Source organism: Aquarana catesbeiana, linkage group LG02, assembly GCF_042186555.1.
Source record: "Aquarana catesbeiana isolate 2022-GZ linkage group LG02, ASM4218655v1, whole genome shotgun sequence".
Taxonomy (NCBI): Eukaryota; Metazoa; Chordata; class Amphibia; order Anura; family Ranidae; genus Aquarana; species Aquarana catesbeiana.
Window position 1 is genome coordinate 93,309,890 of NC_133325.1, and position 18,349 is coordinate 93,328,238.

Here is an 18,349-nt window from a genome sequence, read left to right on the forward strand (position 1 = left end):
AAGACACAAGTCCATCAAGTCCAACCTATGTGTGTGATTATGTGTAAGTATTACATTACATATCCTTGTATATTGCGGTCATTTAGGTGATTATCTAATAGTTTCTTGAAGCTATCAATGCTCCCCGCTGAGACCACCGCCTGTGGAAGGGAATTCCACATCCTTGCCGCTCTTACAGTAAAGAACCCTCTACGTAGTTTAAGGTTAAACCTCTTTTCTTCTAATTGTAATGAGTGGCCACGAGTCTTATTAAACTCTCTTCTGCGAAAAAGTTTTATCCCTATTGTGGGGTCACCAGTACAGTATTTGTAAATTGAAATCATATCCCCTCTCAAGCGTCTCTTCTCCAGAGAGAATAAGTTCAGTGCTCGCAACCTTTCCTCATAACTAAGATCCTCCAGACCCTTTATTAGCTTTGTTGCCCTTCTTTGTACTCGCTCCATTTCCAGTACGTCCCTCCTGAGGATTGGTGCCCAGAACTGGACAGCATACTCCAGGTGCGGCCGGACCAGAGTCTTGTAGAGCGGGAGAATTATCGTTTTATCTCTGGAGTTGATCCCCCTTTTAATGCATGCCAATATTCTGTTTGCTTTATTAGCAGCAGCTTGGCATTGCATGCCATTGCTGAGCCTATCATCTACTAGGACCCCCAGGTCCTTTTCCATCCTAGATTCCCCCAGAGGTTTTCCCCCCAGTGTATAGATTGCATTCATATTTTTGCCACCCAAATGTATTATTTTACATTTTTCTACATTGAACCTCATTTGCCATGTAGTCGCCCACCCCATTAATTTGTTCAGGTCTTTTTGCAAGATTTCCACATCCTGCGGAGAAGTTATTGCCCTGCCTAGCTTAGTATCGTCTGCAAATACAGAGATTGAACTGTTTATCCCATCCTCCAGGTCGTTTATGAACAAATTAAATAGGATTGGTCCCAGCACAGAACCCTGGGGAACCCCACTACCCACCCCTGACCATTCTGAGTACTCCCCATTTATCACCACCCTCTGAACACGCCCTTGTAGCCAGTTTTCAATCCATGTACTCACCCTATGGTCCATGCCAACGCACCTTATTTTGTACAGTAAACGTTTATGGGGAACTGTGTCAAATGCTTTTGCAAAATCCAGATACACCACGTCTACGGGCCTTCCTTTATCTAGATGGCATGAATCCATGCTGATTACTGCTAATGATATCATTCTTATTACTAAAATCTTGTATATAGTCCCTTATCATCCCCTCCAAGAGTTTACATACTATTGATGTTAGGCTAACTGGTCTGTAATTCCCAGGGATGTTTTTTGGGCCCTTTTTAAATATTGGTGCTACATTGGCTTTTCTCCAATCAGCTGGTACCATTCCAGTCAATAGACTGTCTGTAAAAATTAGGAACAACGGTCTGGCAATCACCTGACTGAGTTCCCTAAGTACCCTCGGATGCAAGCCATCTGGTCCCGGTGATTTATTAATGTTAAGTTTCTCAAGTCTAATTTTAATTCCGTCCTCTGTTAACCATGTAGGTGCTTCCTGTGTTGTGTCATGAGGATAAACACTGCAGTTTTGGCTACTGAAGCCCCCCGATTCACTCGTGAAGACTGAGGAGAAGAATAAATTCAATACCTTTGCCATCTCTCCATCCTTTGTAACCAGATGTCCTTCCTCATTCTTTATGGGGCCAATATGGTCTGTCCTCCCTTTTTTACTGTTTACATACTTAAAGAATTTTTTGGGATTTTTTTTGCTCTCCTCCGCTATGTGTCTTTCATGTTCTATCTTAGCCATCCTAATTGCACCCTTACATTTCTTATTGCATTCTTTATAAATTCTGAATGCTGAGGATGATCCCTCAACCTTGTATTTTTTGAAGGCCTTCTCCTTTGCTTTTATATGCATTTTTTTTTTTTTTTTTTAACATAAAGTTTATTCTATTTTTCAGACAGACAGAGTATAAATCACATTACATTTTCAGTTAGCATAGTCGTTAAGCAATGGAACAAACTGTTGTGCACACACATCGTAATAGCAAGTGTAGTTGTTATTACAATAGTAAATGACAGCTTGGTATTTGTCGTATTACTCAAGTGGGACCTGAGATCTCGAGGGCGAGGGAGAGGGGAGGGGGCCCAAGGAAGGAGTAAAGGGTAAATAAGGATAGGGAGAGGAAATGGGGGGGGATGGGCAGGGGGGCTGGGGGAAAGGGCGGGTCTCTCCAAGTCTGGCGCAGCACTTGATTACTATATTTAAATTAGGGATTTACACTGTTCGCACAAGAAAGTGGTATTGAGGAAGGAATGAAAAGGTGATAGAAAAGCTAGTTAGTGTTATTCTAGGGACAGATGTTTCGCCTCGCCCAACAGGCCCAAATCTTATCGAATTTGCGTGGGCAGTTCCTGCCTAGATAGGTTAATTTGTAGAGGGGCAGGGCGGCATTTACCAGGGACAACCAGACCTTTTTAGTGGGGGGCTGTGTCTGATTCCATTGTAGAAGAATAGCTTTCCTCGCGTAGAAGGACGTATAAAATACAAATAATTTCTTCCTCTGGGGGGCTTCAAGGAAATCACAAATACCCAAGAGAAGTGGGATGGGACTAAATGGGACCGTGAGCTCACCTATAGAGTTAATCTCAGACAGGACTTCCCTCCAATAGCCCTCCACCACAGGACAAGACCAAACCACATGAATGAAGTCTGCACCATCTGCACCACATCTAGGACATATCGCCGATCTACCTGGGTTAATTCTCGCTAGACGCGCAGGGGAGTAGTAGGCCCGATGAAGAAATTTTAGCTGGGTATATCTGTCTCTAGCTGAGATCATTAGGGGTAAGTATTGCTGAATCCCCTCCTCCCAGTCCTCGTCCGTCAGGCCCGGGATATCATTCTGCCATGTTGTGTACAATCGTGAGACTTTAGAGGTATCCAGGACTACCAGCTTATTATAAATGTTAGAGAGCGTACCCCCGTCTAGATATTGCAACATATTTTCTAAGTCAGATAGCTGTAGATCTATCCCATTAGGGAATTGGGACCGGAATGCATGGCGTAGCTGCAGGTACCGGAAAAACATGTGGTTCGGTAGATCTCTACTGTGTTTTAGGTCATCGAAAGTAAGTAGCTGCCCTTCGGAGAGGATGTCACCCAGGGTTGTGATTCCATACCTGACCCACAAACTTGGGCCAGGCATGGAAGCAAAGTGGGACAAGCGGGGGTTACCCCACAGTGGGGTCAGGGGGGACCGCGCATTCGGTGTCCCCATCTTTGAGGCCACAGTATCCCACACCTTAATTGTCGTCCTCATGGGCGTAGTCACCCGGGGGCCGGATTTGGGTCCTTTATGAATTAAGACGTTGAGCTCCTCATGCGAGCCCAGCATTGCCGCCTCCAATTTAGACGCAGGGTTCATCGGTGCTTTGGACAGCCACCACTTAACAGTGACCAGGACTGCTGCCCAATAGTATTTTATGAAACACGGTAGGGCCAAACCCCCCAAAGTGACTGGTAGTTGTAGCGTTGATTTAGCTATCCTAGGCATTGCTCCCTTCCATACAAAGGAGGTAATTATGCTATCTAGTTTGTTAAAGAAAGAGACTGGCAAAGGTACAGGAGTATGCCTAAAAAGGTAAGTGAACTTGGGCAGGACGGTCATCTTAACCAAATTCACTCTACCCACAAGTGTGAGCGGAAGGTTCTTCCAAACTGCACACCTATGGGATAGTTGGGACACCACCGGGGTCAAATTCAGAGGAATAAACTTCTTTAGGTCCCTGTGAATCTCCACCCCCAAGTATCTGAACTGAGAGACCCTTTGAAGCTGTTCGTCTGGGGGGGGGGATTTCGGTGCCAGAATGGAGCGGGAATAGTATAGATTTACCCCAATTTATGCAGACCCCTGAGTATTTCCCATATTCGTTGATCACCGAGAGCGCATTCCGCAGGGAAATGCCATTGTCCCTGAGATATAAGAGTGTGTCGTCTGCATATAATGATATTTTTTCATGGAGGGGGCCTATAGGAATACCCTGTATCGCAGGGTCAGACCGAAGGAGGATTGCCATGGGTTCTATAGCGAGTGCAAAAAGCCCCGGGGACAGGGGGCATCCCTGTCTCGTACCCCTACTCAGAGAAAAGGGTGCAGACAGGACAGTGCCCGTGCGGACCCTTGCCGTCGGATCCGCATACACGGCCCTGACCCAGGAGACAAAGACCGGACCAAATCCGAACCTACGGAGGACCTCCCACAGATACAGCCACTCGACCGAGTCGAAGGCTTTCTCTGCATCCAGGGAGGCCACTACCGCAGGGCAGTCGTCTCCCGCCCCCGAGGCCAGGACCGAGTAGAGTCTACGGAGATTAATGTCTGTAGCCTTGCCAGGCATAAAGCCCGACTGGTCCTCATGGACCAAGGTGAGAATCACCTCATTTAGGCGTCTGGCAAGGATTTTTGTCAGTATTTTAGCGTCCGAGTTAAGGAGGGATATTGGTCGATATGATGAGCAGAGCTGAGGGTCTTTACCCGCCTTGGGAATCACTATTATAATAGCTTGGGCCATGGAGGAGGGAAGGGCCCCTTCCTGCAATGTTTTGGTGATCATGTGGTGCAGCCTGGGTGCCACTGCCTCCATGTTTTGTTTATAAAATTCTGATGGGAATCCATCCAGCCCCGGAGTTTTACCTGTCTGCATTGATTTTAGTGCAATCTGTACCTCCTCCAGGGTGATCGGTGCCTCCAAACTTTCTCTCGCTGAAGAGGAAAGGACCGGGAACGACACTCTATTTAGAAATTCAGATAGTTCTTCCATTGTGTAGTTCACCCTGGAGGAATACAGCTCAGAGTAGTATTTCACAAAACTGGTATTGATTTCCCCCGGGGCAGCCACCACAGTCCCGTCCTCTTTCCTAAGTCGCGCTATAGCGGAAACTGAGGACTGCTCCTTAGAAATCCAGGCCAGCAGTCTTCCCGTTTTATCCCCCTGTTCAAAAATTTTTTGGGTTTGGGCTAGTTGGCGTTTGTTTACCTTGGCCACTCTGAGCAGCATTACCTCCCTATATGCCACCTTCATGTCCTGGCCTGTTATGGGATTAGCAGTCTGAACATATCGGGTCTCAAGGGCCTGGGCATTGGCCTCCGCCTGCTCCAGTGTAATCAAATCGTTTTTGCGTTCAGTGGCAATTGATGAGATATAGCAACCTCTAATATAGGCCTTAAATGCCTCCCATACATTCCCCGGTGAGGTGGTGCCTGCATTTATAGCCCAGAATTGGTTAATTAGACTATTTATTTCAAACTCGATAGTGGGGTGTGTGATCCAGAATTTTGATAGGCGCCAAATTCTATCTGCTGCAGGCCTTGTAGTTTGGATGCAGCAAAGTAGCGGTGAGTGATCTGATACACCACGCGGGAGCATGGCGATATCCTGCATTTTGGGGAGCATAGTGGCGCTTGCGTACAGGAGGTCGATACGGGATAGCGAGTTATGTGATGAGGAGTGGCAAGAGTACATGCGATCTGAGGGGTGCTTCCAGCGCCATACATCTACCAACCCGAACACCTGCGCCCATCTAGAGAGGGCCGATTCTGTTTGGGAGTCTGATGATAACTTATCCAAAGAGGGGTTGGGCGGGATATTAAAATCTCCTACTAGGACTACATTGTCTGTAGGAAATTGTGTCAATTGCGAAGCAATAGATTGGAGGAGGGACATATTAGCTGGGGGTGGCAAATACACCCCCACAATCACCATTTCAATCGTGTCGACCAGCACATGGAGCAGCACATATCGTCCCTCCGGGTCCAGTTTTACCCCAAGAATCTCACAGCCCAGGGATTTGTGTATCAAGATGCTAACCCCACGAGAGTAACTCGAGTGGGAGGCATGATAATGATGCCGTACCCAGGGGCGCTTAAGGCTCATAACTTTGCTTCCCACTAAATGGGTTTCTTGAAATATGCAAATTTGGGGATTGTATTTTTTAATGTATTCAAAGACCAGGGAGCGTTTAATTTTATTGTTGAGACCCCTGACATTCCATGATAAAATTTTTAATGGAGCCATATTATAAAGAAAAAAAGGGGGGGGGGATAAGTAGCCGGAGATCCCTGTGGGCAGGACCCGGAGAGACTGACACGCCCCACGAGGCTAGAGTCATGGAGGGCCTACCGGCCCCTAGTAGCCAGCATAGTGTCATGGAGCACCACATGTTATGCTTACTTAGCAGTGTTACACTCTGTCCGAACAAGTATGAGCAAACTAAACAAATACATAAAAAGGAAAAAGAAAAAGAAAAATTTGTAGAACTAAACCAAAAACATAAAGCCCCACCCAACCCACCCCACACCCCGATAAACATATCTCAGGGTGTCTGTGTACCCGAACCTATCCCAACAAACACTTATAGAACTATAGTGTAGGAAAGAATCCTGTGGGGGAAGTGCGCAAGAAGGAGCACACTCAGGACTTCTTCCCGAAAAGCGGAAGCAGGACACTCCGCCAACCGTTATGTCTGGAGGCTTTTCATAATATTAAACCATGTATATAGGAACATATCTCAGTAGAATAGTAATTCACCTAGATGGGAACAAATCTATTCAGAACACTCATTGTTTTACACTTAGAACAAGCTAAGGGCACAGACTTAGTTGCTAATTAACCCCGTGACCACAGAGTAAGTTTTGCAAAAATAGAATAGTAATTCCCCTAGATAGGAACAAGTCTATGCAGAACACTTATAGTTTACACTTAGAACAAGCTAAGGGCACAGACTTGGTTACTCATTAACCCCGTGATAACAGAGCAAGTTCTGCAAAGATAGAATAGTAATTCACTTAAAAAGGAACAAATCTATTCAGAATACTTATAGTTTTACACTTAGAACACGCTAAGGGCACAGACTTAGTTACTAATCAACTCCGTGATAACAGAGTAGGTTTGCAAAAATAGAAAAACCAATTCACCTAGATAGGAACAAATCTATTTAGAACACTTATTGTTTTACACTTAGAACACGCTAAGGGCACAGACTTAGTTACTAATCAACTCCGTGATGACAGAGTAAGTTTCGCAAAGATAACTAAAACTCAAAATATAAATGAAAGATGAGTTCTCCCCCCTTTTTATCAAAGTGCATCCCCCCTCCAAATCCCCTGGAGAGCCACAGTATGTGACCGTGAGTCCCGACGTAGCCATAGGTCCCAGCTCTGAATCATAAAAGCAGGCATATTTACATGTGTGTTTCGCAGCTGTAGAGTCCAAGGACCAAAATCCATCCCCCATCCCTGCGGCCGAGCATCACAGGGAGAGGAGCTTTTGAGAGAAAGTCCCACCGGGAGACATAGGAGGATCCTCAGCTCTGGATTGCAGGGGTGACAGGGCGCTGGAAGCGCACAGCAGATCCGGTCATGGCCGCCCGTCCACGCCCACTCCAGAAAGTACCTGGGAGACAGTTCAGGATACGGGGGAAAAGAGCACCACCCCCGGACACTACATTGTCCCTCTGCCTCTCCGCATGAGTCATGACAGTACTCTCCCTCCACCGAGCCCCGGGAAGGGGAGAAGGAGGGGAGGGGGGGGGAAGCACTCCCCGCTCTTCAGAGTCTCACTCAGCGGGGAAGGATTACAGCCCCAGGAGAGCATGAAAACCCCGGTGGCCAATGTGCGGGCAGAGCTACATGACTCAAAGTGAAGGGGGGATGCAGGGCGGAAAACGGGATTAGCGAGCCCCCGGGAGGGACTCCAGCCAGCGGGTTGCCTCTTCAGGGGAAGTAAAGAATTTAGACGACTCACCATCCACCACCTTCAACTTGGCCGGGAAAAGCATATTGTATTTCAGTCCCTTCACTCTCAGCTGGGCTTTTACATGGTCGAAAGTGCGCCTCTGCCTCTGCGTTTCCATAGAATAGTCCGGAAATAACATAATTTTAACATTTTCATATCGCAGCTCCTCCAGTTTGCGTGCCTCACGGAGCACCAGATCTCGGTCCCTGAAGTTCAGTAGCCTGAAGATAAAGGTCCGAGGGGGAGCTCCCGGTGGACCCCTCACAGATGGCATCCTATGCGCCCTCTCCACTGCAAAATAAGGGGAGAAAGGGGCCTGTGGCAGCAAATCTCGCAGGAGCTTCTCCGTGTATGCAGCTGGGTCACGGCCTTCGGCTCCCTCAGGAAGGCCCACCATACGGAGGTTGTTCCTCCGATTTCTGTTCTCCTGGTCCTCCGCACGTGTCTCCACAGTTTTCATTTTAAGTTGTAAAGTGCGGAGGGAGGCACCATGCTCCCGGAGCGCGTCCTCCGTGTCCCCGATCCTTCTCTCGGTCTCAGAGAGCCTATCACGGAACTTGTCCATGTCTCTCCTCACCAGGCCCACCTCCATCTGTATCTGTTCGATTTTGGCCGTTAAAGTTGTCTGGCAGCCCGTGATGGCCTGCATTAGGGCACTAAACTGCTCCGTCCCCAGGGCGGACGGGTCTGCCTGATCCGTTTGAGACGCCATGTTGCTCCTGGCGAGAGCACGTGCAGCCCGGGACAGCGGCGGGGAATTAAGGGTGGAATTCCGCTTGCGAGTCGACCCCGAATTGCCTCTACTCATACCCAGGGTCAGCCTGTGCCACACAGTTAGGGTGTAAAGCGAGATTCCTATATGGAGAACGGATATTTCAGCCTCTCAGATGCGGAGCTCCTGACAAACACGTCCTCTCAGGTCTCCATCTTAGCCACGCCCCCCTTATATGCATTTTTACATTGGAGTTAAGCCATCCAGGATGTTTGTTCGCTCTTTTAAATTTATTACCCAATGGGATACATTGGCTAATGCCCTTATTTAATATGCTCTTAAAGCAAACCCATCTCTCCTCCGTATTCTTTGTTCCTAATATTTTATCCCAATTTATGCCTTTTAGCAAGGTTTGTAGTTTAGGGAAGTTGGCTCTTTTGAAATTCAGTGTCTTTGTGTTCCCTTCATGTTTCCTATTTGTGTGATTTATACTGAAACTAATTGACCTGTGATCGCTGTTACCTAAATTGCCCCGTATTTCCACATCTGTTATCAGGTCTGTATTGTTGGTAATCAGTATATCTAGTAATGTTTTATTTCTAGTTGGTGCGTCTACCATCTGACCCATAAAATTGTCCTGCAAGACATTAAGGAACTGGCGAGCCTTAAATGAATGCGCGGTTCCCTCCGCCCAGTCTATGTCTGGATAATTAAAATCCCCCATTATGATAACACTTCCCATCCTTGCTGCTAATCCAATTTGTGATAGGAGATCCGTCTCCACTTCCTCCCTCAGGTTAGGGGGCCTATAGCATACTCCCAGTATTATTTTCCCCTTAGCTTCATCCCTTTGGAGCTCTACCCATAAAGATTCCACCTCCTCCCTAGCCCCCTCAGTGATGTCATCTCTCACATTCACTTGTACATTATTCTTGATATATAGGCATACCCCTCCCCCTTTTTTACCCTCTCTATCCTTGCGGTATAGGGTATACCCTTGAATGTTTGCCAGACAATCATGAGAGCTGTTGAACCAGGTCTCTGAAATTCCCACAAAATCCAAATCCTCCTTGTACAACAGTATCTCTAGTTCACCCATCTTGTCCGCCATGCTCCTGGCATTAGTGAACATGCCACATAGTTTAGACCGGTCGCATATTGTCCTCGTATTGGGTGTTTCGAGATTGCAACTAGGACTTGCTACTATACTCACCTTGTGTTTTTGTGCTTTGGTTAACCTACCACTAATGCCCCCAATACTACCCTCTGGAATATCTTCCGCGCTGGCTATCACTGTCTCTGGACCCTCCCCCCCATCGCCTAGTTTAAAAACCCCTCTAACTTTTTGGCCATCTTTATTCCCAGCAGATCTGCACCCTCCTCATTTAGGTGCAGTCCGTCCCTTCTATAGTACCGGTTACCGACTGAGAAGTCGGCCCAGTCCTCCAGGAACCCAAACCCCTCCTTACTACACCAGCTCTTCAGCCACTTGTTTACTTCCCTAATCTCCCTCTGCCTTTCTGGTGTGGCTCGATGTACCGGTAGTATTCCTGAGAACACTACCTTGGAGGTCCTTTTCCTCAATTTAGCTCCTAAGTCCCTAAAATCGTTCTTTAGGACACTCCATCTGCCTCTGACTTTGTCATTGGTGCCAACGTGCACCATGACAGCCGGGTCTTCCCCAGCCCCTCCCAGTAATCTGTCCACAAGATCCGTGATGTGCCGAACCCGAGCGCCCGGTAGACAACATACTGTTCGGCGCTTCAGGTCTTGGTTACAGATTGCCCTCTCTGTCCTTCTAAGAATTGAGTCCCCTACCACCAGAATCTGTCTTTCCTTTCCCTTTGCTGCCCCCCCACTCTCACTGGAGGAGTTCTTCCCCTGGCAGCTAGGAGAGTCCCTCATCTCCAGCAGTGCTGGTCCCTGACTGGTTTCACCAATGTCACTCAATGGAGCGTACTTATTGGGATGCTCCAGTCCTGGATCGGCCTCTCTGGCACTTCCCCCTCTACCCCTCCTGACTGTCACCCATCTACTCTTTGCTAGTGCCTGCACCTCTTTGTCTCCACCCGCCTCTGTGCTGGCCCCTGCCGGCACCTGCCGTGTACGTTCCTGGCTCACCTTTAGTATGGAGGAACTTCTCAGTGCTGACAGTTGCTTCCCCAGATTCAGAACCTGGGCTTCCAGGGAAACAATGTGCTTACATTTTGCACAGCAGTATTCGCCCTCGATCGGATGATCAAGAAACGCATACATGCGGCAAGATGTACAAAGAGTCGCCTCTCCACACCCGCCGGGCATCGTACCTATTAAATTTAGTGAGGATTTGGGGATTTTACCCTGTCCAAATTACCTAACAGCTAGCTTCCTGGCACTAATACTCAAGACAATACACAGGTACACAACAAGACAATGCACAGGTACTCACAGACCTACGTGCACTCGCAATACACAAGTACACAGTACACAATACACAAGTACTAACGATCCACACACACTACTCAGACAACACTGAGATACTCACACTACACAGGTACTATGACCCCTGTTATAACCTCCTGTTTTAAACTCTGGTTTTTTAACTCCCACTTATTCCAGCTCCACTTACACCAAGCTCCACAGCTTCAGACTGAGCACGCTCAGACTGAGTCCTACAACCAGTTAAATAAGCACCTGTGAGCAATTAACCACACCCCTTAATTGATAGACTGATGAAACCAGAGAGGAAAGAAAAAAAAAAAAAAAAGCTATTTAAAAAGTGACAGCAAAAGGCAAATTAAAAACTAAAAGGAAAAGCCCCAAAAATGCAACCCAGTTCTGATAAACATTAGGAGGATGATGCTGACAGTACAGGTGGTCATTTTTAATATTATGGTGACACTCAAAGGTTATGGTGTTTTACAACTGATCAAAGTTTGGGAAACACTTGATTTATTCATATATTATCCACTTTAAAAAGCAACCACAATTGTATACACTCCTCAGTAATATGATACGTACCTGTACAGTAATGTTTTTGAAAGTTTTACAAAAAACTCCTAAAATAAATGAAGATGCAAATACCAAAATGAGTAACACACATAGGAAATACACTCAAATAAGAAACACAGCCACAAAAAAATAGAAGAAAGGGGGTAGCACAAAATTCCAATAGTTACAAGACAATAAATAGAAAGTCATCAGTTTTTTACCTTCATAAGATGCAAGCTTGCCTGTCAATGTGCACCCTAGACAAGTTTTATTTTGGCAGCTTGATCATAAGTAAACATCCAACCTCTATTTTAAGTCCATGGCACACTTAAATTATAACTAAAGGCAAAAAATTTTTTTTTAGTTTAGGATATAGCGGAGAGGGATTAGAACCCCTGTCAGATATTTACTTGCTTCCCTGTTAGGGAGATCCGCAGTCTCTATTTGCCCTGTTTACCGTGATCACAGAAAGGGAAAGAAAATCTAAAATTTTGGGTTGTAACCAGAGCACAAACAGAGGGGAAATCTTTCAGTTGGGGGCACTAGTTCTGGTGACACCCACTTTGGAGGTTTTCCTCTCACTTCCTGATTTGGCTATTTACAGGAAGTGAGGGGAAATCCCGCAATAGGATACAGATTGCAAAAAAAAAAAAAGCTGACATGGGTTACTCTTGTGGTGGTGGACACAGGTTTTGCCTTTGATTCTACTTTAAAGTATATGCCAAGGCGAAATAAAAAAAAAATGCATAGAAAGCGGAGTTCCACTCGTTTGTAAGTTTAGTAAAAGTCAGCAGCTACAAAAAGTGTAGCTGCTGACTTTTAATAAACAGACACTCACCTGTCCCACAGTCCAGTAAAGCGGCTGCCCGAAGCTTCGCTCCCCTCCCCGCCTCTCTGCGGCACCAGCATTGCAGGTGTGGGCACCTGGCTGTGACAGCTTGCGGCTTCACAGCCGGGTGAGCACTGCGCATGCGCGAGTCGCACTGCACTCTTTTAGTGGCCAGGCAATCTTCTGGGACCTGTGACGTGTCCCAGAAGATTGCAGAGAGGGAGGGGAAGAGGAGGAGTCACATAGGGGAGAGGAGGAGTTGCCTAGGCGGCGAGGTGACGAGAAAAAAATGACATGCCAAATGTGGTATGTAAGGAGGCGAGGAGTGCTTAAAGCGGAATTTCCACTTATGAGTGGAACTCTGCTTTAATATATCTCTTCAACAAATGCACATTTCCCAATATTTTATCCCTTTAAATGCTACAATTACTAAAAAAAAACTGTTAATCTGCCAGAAAGCTCCTAACCTTCATGTTCACACCATGCTTGTGCTGCACTTAAAATCCAAACAGGGTTATCAGTTTTTCCCTCTAATCTACAGAACACCTCCACCTTACGTTATGGTGTAAGGGTCGGGTCAGGTCAGGTTGGTCGGTCGGTACACTTACCCCATCCATGGCGGGCAATCAAGGGCGGCTTCCCCTGCTCTCTTCTGAGGGCATCATGAGCAGCTTCTCCTTCCCCTGCTTGGCGGCTTCCGTCTCCTTCCTCCTCCTCTGCGGCCAATCAGAACCTCTTTTCGGCCAATTGGGAAACGTGTTTCAGACCCGCGCTTCCTAATTGGCGGAGAGGCAATTTAGTGTAAGAATAGGGAATATTCATTCCCTATTCGCACACATCTGGGTGGGCTCATAGCACAGTGCTCTACGCCCACCCTATTTTGAAGCCCAGATTAGAGCCTCTGGGGCCAGATGCATGGATAGGGGGTGGCGGCGATAGATAGGGGAGGCGGCAGTGATGGATAGGGGAGGGAGGCAGTGCCGGGGTGCTCTTAATGGATGGGCTGCCCCTGCTGATAACATTTAAGTGCAGCAAAGGTCTTGTGTGTCTGAGTAGTGTATGCTTATTACAGTAAGTCAGGAGCACGCTGGCTTTCTGGCAGATCAATGGATATTTTTCAGTACATGTGTTTTTAGAGACAAACCATCAGGAAATGTGCATGCATTGCAGAAATGTACAGAATCTTTTTTTTATATTTTGTCCAGATCTAAACTCTAAGCTGTAGACTTTTATACAAGCTAGGACACACAACCTACCTCTCTTCAGCTGATCTGAAAATGCTTTTATGTGCAGTGGACTGGGATGACAAGTTGCATTCTGTACCTCTGATGCTTTGATACCAGGGGGTGTTGGTAGGACTTCTTCCCTGGAAGTAGGTGCTTCTTTAAATAGTGATTCTTTTACAGGGAAGGCCTCCTTTGCTCTAGGGGAGCTGGCTGACATTTCCATGCATTTATCATTGATAAGGGAAGAGCATGAAGTTTGTCCAATTAACAAATCAGTTCCAGTAGTAATGGCTGAGAGATGAGCTACTGATTGACTTTGCCTCTTGAGGACTGATGCTGTCAGGTCTACAGGAACATCTGATTCATGAGAATTTACAGCGTGTACCAAAGATTTTGTGGTAAGGACATTCCATGTGTACTGTTCATCTGATGACTTGCTAAAACCTGTGGATTGCTTACACTGCTCCTCTGATTCCTTGCTGGTAAATTGAGGGTTCATAGGTTGCACATTTGATGTCTTGCTAATACTTGGAGAGCTCAGAGGCTCCTTATCTGACAGTATGTCAGTGTTAGCAGGGCCTAAAGTTATGCTAGGGGCATGCCTAGAAAAATGTTGCTCTTCATGTTTCTTCACTGTTTTTCCTAAACTTTGCAGCACTGGATCCTTATTTTTGGTATGTTTGTTATGCTGCTCACTTGATATGTTATTATTTGGAGACTTCATAAGCTGCTGTTTATATGATGCCTTGTTTCTACTGCTGGAGCTCAAAGGCTGGTCAACTAAAGGTTTCGTAGGATTATGATAGACTGCACTAGTGGACACTAACTTATCTTTGCCATTACATGTGTTCGTAGGTTGTGCTCTTGCATTGTTTTCACCAGCAGCCAAATCTTCAGATGTCAACATTTCACCACTAATTGAAGATAACCAATTACTGTCATACGCAACATTTGCTGGATTGAATGTAGTACCTTGGAGACTATCTGGATTTTTTATTTTGCTTGCAATGTTAATAAATTGTCCAGATGGAGAACTTGTTACTCCAGGAGAATGTCTAGGAAGATGTGAAAATGCTTTTATGTGCAGTGGACTGGAATTACAAGCTGAATTCTGTACCTCTGTTGCTTTACCACCATTGATACCAGCAGATGTTGGTGGGACTTCTTCTCTGGAAGTAGGTGCTCCTTTGATCAGTAATTCTTTGAGAAAGAAGGCGTACTTTAGGAAGGCATCCTTTGCTCTAGGGGAGCTGGCTGACATTTCCGTGCATTTATTATTGACAAGGGAAGAGCTTGAAGTTTGTCCAATTAACAAATCAGTTCCAGTAGTAATGGCTGTGAGATGAGCTACTGATTGACTTTGTCTCTTGAGGACTGTTGCTGTCAGGTCTACAGGAACATCCGATTCATGAAAATTTACAGTGTGCACCAAAGCTTTTGTGGTAAGGACATTCCTTGTGGACTGTTCACCTGATGACTTGCTAAAACCTGGGGATTGCTTACACTGCTCCGCTGATTCCTTGCTGGTAAATTGAGGGTTCATAGGTTGCACATTTGATGTCTTGCTAACACTTGGAGAGCTCAGAGGCTCCTTATCTGACAGTATGTCAGTGTTAGCAGGGCCTAAAGTTATGCTAGGGACATGCCTAGAAAAATGTTGCTCTTCATGTTTCTTCACTGTTTTTCCTAAGCTTTGCAGCACTAGATCCTTATTTTTGGTATGTTTGTTATGCTGCTCACTTGATATGTTATTATTTGGAGACTTCATAAGCTGCTGTTTATCTGATGCCTTGTTTCTACTGCTGGAGCTCAAAGGCTGGTCAACTAAAGGTTTCGTAGGATTATGATAGACTGCACTAGTGGACACTAACTTATCTTTGCCATTACATGTGTTTGTAGGTTGTGCTCTTGCATTGTTTTCACCAACAGCTGAATCTTCAGATGTCAACATTTCACCACTAATTGAAGATAACCAATTACTGTCATAAGCAACATTTGCTGGATTAAATGTAGTACCTTGGAGACTATCTGGATTTTTCACTTTGCTTGCAATGTTAATAAATTGTCCAGATGGAGAACTTGTTACTCCAGGAGAATTTCTAGGAATTTGTGACAATGCTTTTATGTGCAGTGAACTGAAATTACAAGCTGCATTCTGTACCTCTGTTGCTTTACTACCAAATGTTGGTGGGACTTCTTCTCTGGAAGTAGGTGCTCCTTTGATCAGTAATTCTTTTAGAAGGAAAGCGTTCTTTAGGAAGGCGTCCTTTGCTCTAGGGGAGCTGGCTGACATTCCTGTGCATTTATTATTGGCAAGGGAAGAGCACGAAGTCTGCCCAATCAACATCTCAGTTCCAGTTGTAATGGCTGAGAAATGAGCTCTCGATTGACTTTGTCTCCTATGAATCGTTTCTGTCTGGTTTCCAGGAACATCCGAATTGTGAGAGTTTACAGTGGATACCAAAGCTATGTTTGTAATGTTAGCAAACTGCCGAGATGGAAAATTTGTTACTCCAGGAGAATGCCTAGGAAGATGTGAAACACTTGTGGCATCATATACAGTAGTGGAGCTGGCAAACTGGCCTGGTGTCCGTGTTGACAGTGAAGACTTTAATGCATCAAATTTTAGATTATTTCCATCTGAACATGCCTTTATATCAGTATGTCGATCCTGTAAAGCAATATAAGTGTAGGTTATAATCTCACATAAAAACACCTTTTCAGTTTATATTATGCTTTTTTTTTTATAGGGAACCAGTGGCGTCGCTAGGGGGTGGCTTTTGGGGCTATAGCCCCGAATCTGGGGCCCATAGGCCCGAGTCCCAGGGGTCCCCAACCACAGGGCCGGGGCCCACTACCGGGTCGTGGCCTCTCTGCAGCCGTGCGGCGGGCAGCACTGGAGAGTCGGAGAGCGGACAGGCAGCACAGGAGAGCTGGACGAGCGAGAGAGCAGAGATATGACATCATCGCCCGCCCTGCATCACCGCTGTTCCGCCCTCACTGTGCAGCCATGGGCAGCAGAGAGATTACATCATCTCTCACTGCCCGCCCTCTCTCTGGTGACCCTGATGTAAGGAGCCGCTCACACACATGTATATTATATACATGTGTATGCCCGCCCAAGGGTATGACTTTCTTTACTTCACTGTTATGGACTCTAGCCCCAGATCTTTTGTAGACCTAGCAACGCCCCTGTAGGGAACTACAGCATACCTCCTAACTTTCTAAGATGGGAAAGAGGGACATCTATTAGCAAAAAGTGTGTAGGCAAAGGACACAACCCTGCCACACCCACATTACATGGAAAATTAATACACAATAATGATTGGTTAAAGTGTTTTTTTTACCACTACTATTCCTTTAGCTGGCTTCTGAAATTTGCAAATGCAACAATTCGAAATTTGCTGAAATGTTTAGCACTGTAAAACACATTTTGAAAGATTAAGGTCCCTTTCAAACATGAGGACCGATTTGGTCCAACTATCAAGTTTTTCAGGTGGATCCGATAGGACCCTTCATTGTCCCCTATGAAGCAGATGTAAATAGACATGTGTCCGGGGCGTGACCAAGATGGCGGCGGTGTAGGACGCTTAGTCGAGGAGCTCTGCAGCCATCAGGGGGATTTCATCCTGTTTAACTACCCTGAGACTTCCCAAAACTTACTCAACATCCCCAAAATCATCCCCGGCGGGGAATGCAACGAGCCGGGAACAAATCTAAGGCACAGAAGCAAGGAAACCCTCCTAACTCTACCAGATCTCCCGGAGGGACGGCGGCACACTTAGCCACTAAGCACAGCATGGCGTCTCAGACGGAGGCCTTGGAGCCGCACTCTTGGAACAGAGTAACTTTGCTGCTCTCATGCAGGCGATTACTGGCTGCCAATCCTCACTGTCGAACCTAACCACCAAGATCGACACGGTCCAACTAGAGGTCGGTCGGATCCGGCAGGATTTTGACAAGATTCGCCAGAGGGTGAAGGAGACCGAACGCCGGCTCGGTTATACAGAGGACATGGTCCATGACCACACAGCCTCTCTGCACACGCTACAGGTGAGAGTAAGATCCCTTGAATCAAGAGCCGAGGACGCGGAGAACCGCAATCGAAGAAACAATCTGAGGAGTGTGGTCCTGCCTGAGGGATCGGAGGGACCTGACCCGGCTGCATACACGGGGCGGCTGCTCAGTACACTCTTTCCCCAGGTGGCCTTCTCATCCTTCTTCGCAGTGGAGCGGGCTCACAGGATGCCGTCGCAGTGTGGACCGCCGGGGCCCCCCACCACGCACCTTTACCTTCAGGCTGCTTAATTTCCGCAACCGTGATCTAATTCTGAGAGGCCCAGAAGATGCAGGAGTTCCGACATGAGTCTGCACGTCTGATGTTTTTCCCCCGACTTCTCGGTGGACACCCAAAAACTACAAAAACCGTTTGATGAGGTGAAGCGGGCTCTAAAAGGTAAAGCCATCAAATATAGCATGTTATTCCTAGCACGCTTTAGGGTGCAAGACGGAGAATCCACACGGTTTTTCACTTCACCGGCTGAGGCCTCTGAATGGCTGAACACCCTGCCACCTCGCTGACACAGTGATCTCTAATGCATTCAGATGGCCATCGAGCCGGTTCAGTGAGTACTTTACTGTCCCCTTCTCCCCACTTACCCTGACCGTTGCACTTTTCCTGCAAGATCTGTATGTGTGAGCTGCTACCCCCTATCCTAACCCTGGTACACATGGAGAACACGGCTTATTCCATGTTTAAGACATGCAGCTGCTGCAAGGGTTCTGTAGGTGGCACACATGGTGTTAAATCTGCACTCCTATCCCCACCATTTTTAGA

At 46.5% G+C, this 18,349-nt stretch overlaps 1 protein-coding gene across 8 annotated transcripts in view; it reads right to left on the bottom strand.

Annotated features, from left to right (window-relative positions):
* Positions 1–18,349, bottom strand: part of LOC141127058 (uncharacterized) — a 291,214-nt gene that overhangs the window by 119,396 nt on the left and 153,469 nt on the right. For all 8 annotated transcript variants that reach the window (XM_073613212.1, XM_073613215.1, XM_073613214.1 and 5 more), the window contains 2 exons: positions 13,543–16,183; positions 11,488–11,525 (listed from right to left, as the gene is read on the bottom strand). In XM_073613212.1, coding sequence (XP_073469313.1) covers positions 11,488–11,525; positions 13,543–16,183 — 2,679 coding nt within the window. The remainder of the gene's footprint in view (positions 1–11,487; positions 11,526–13,542; positions 16,184–18,349) is intronic.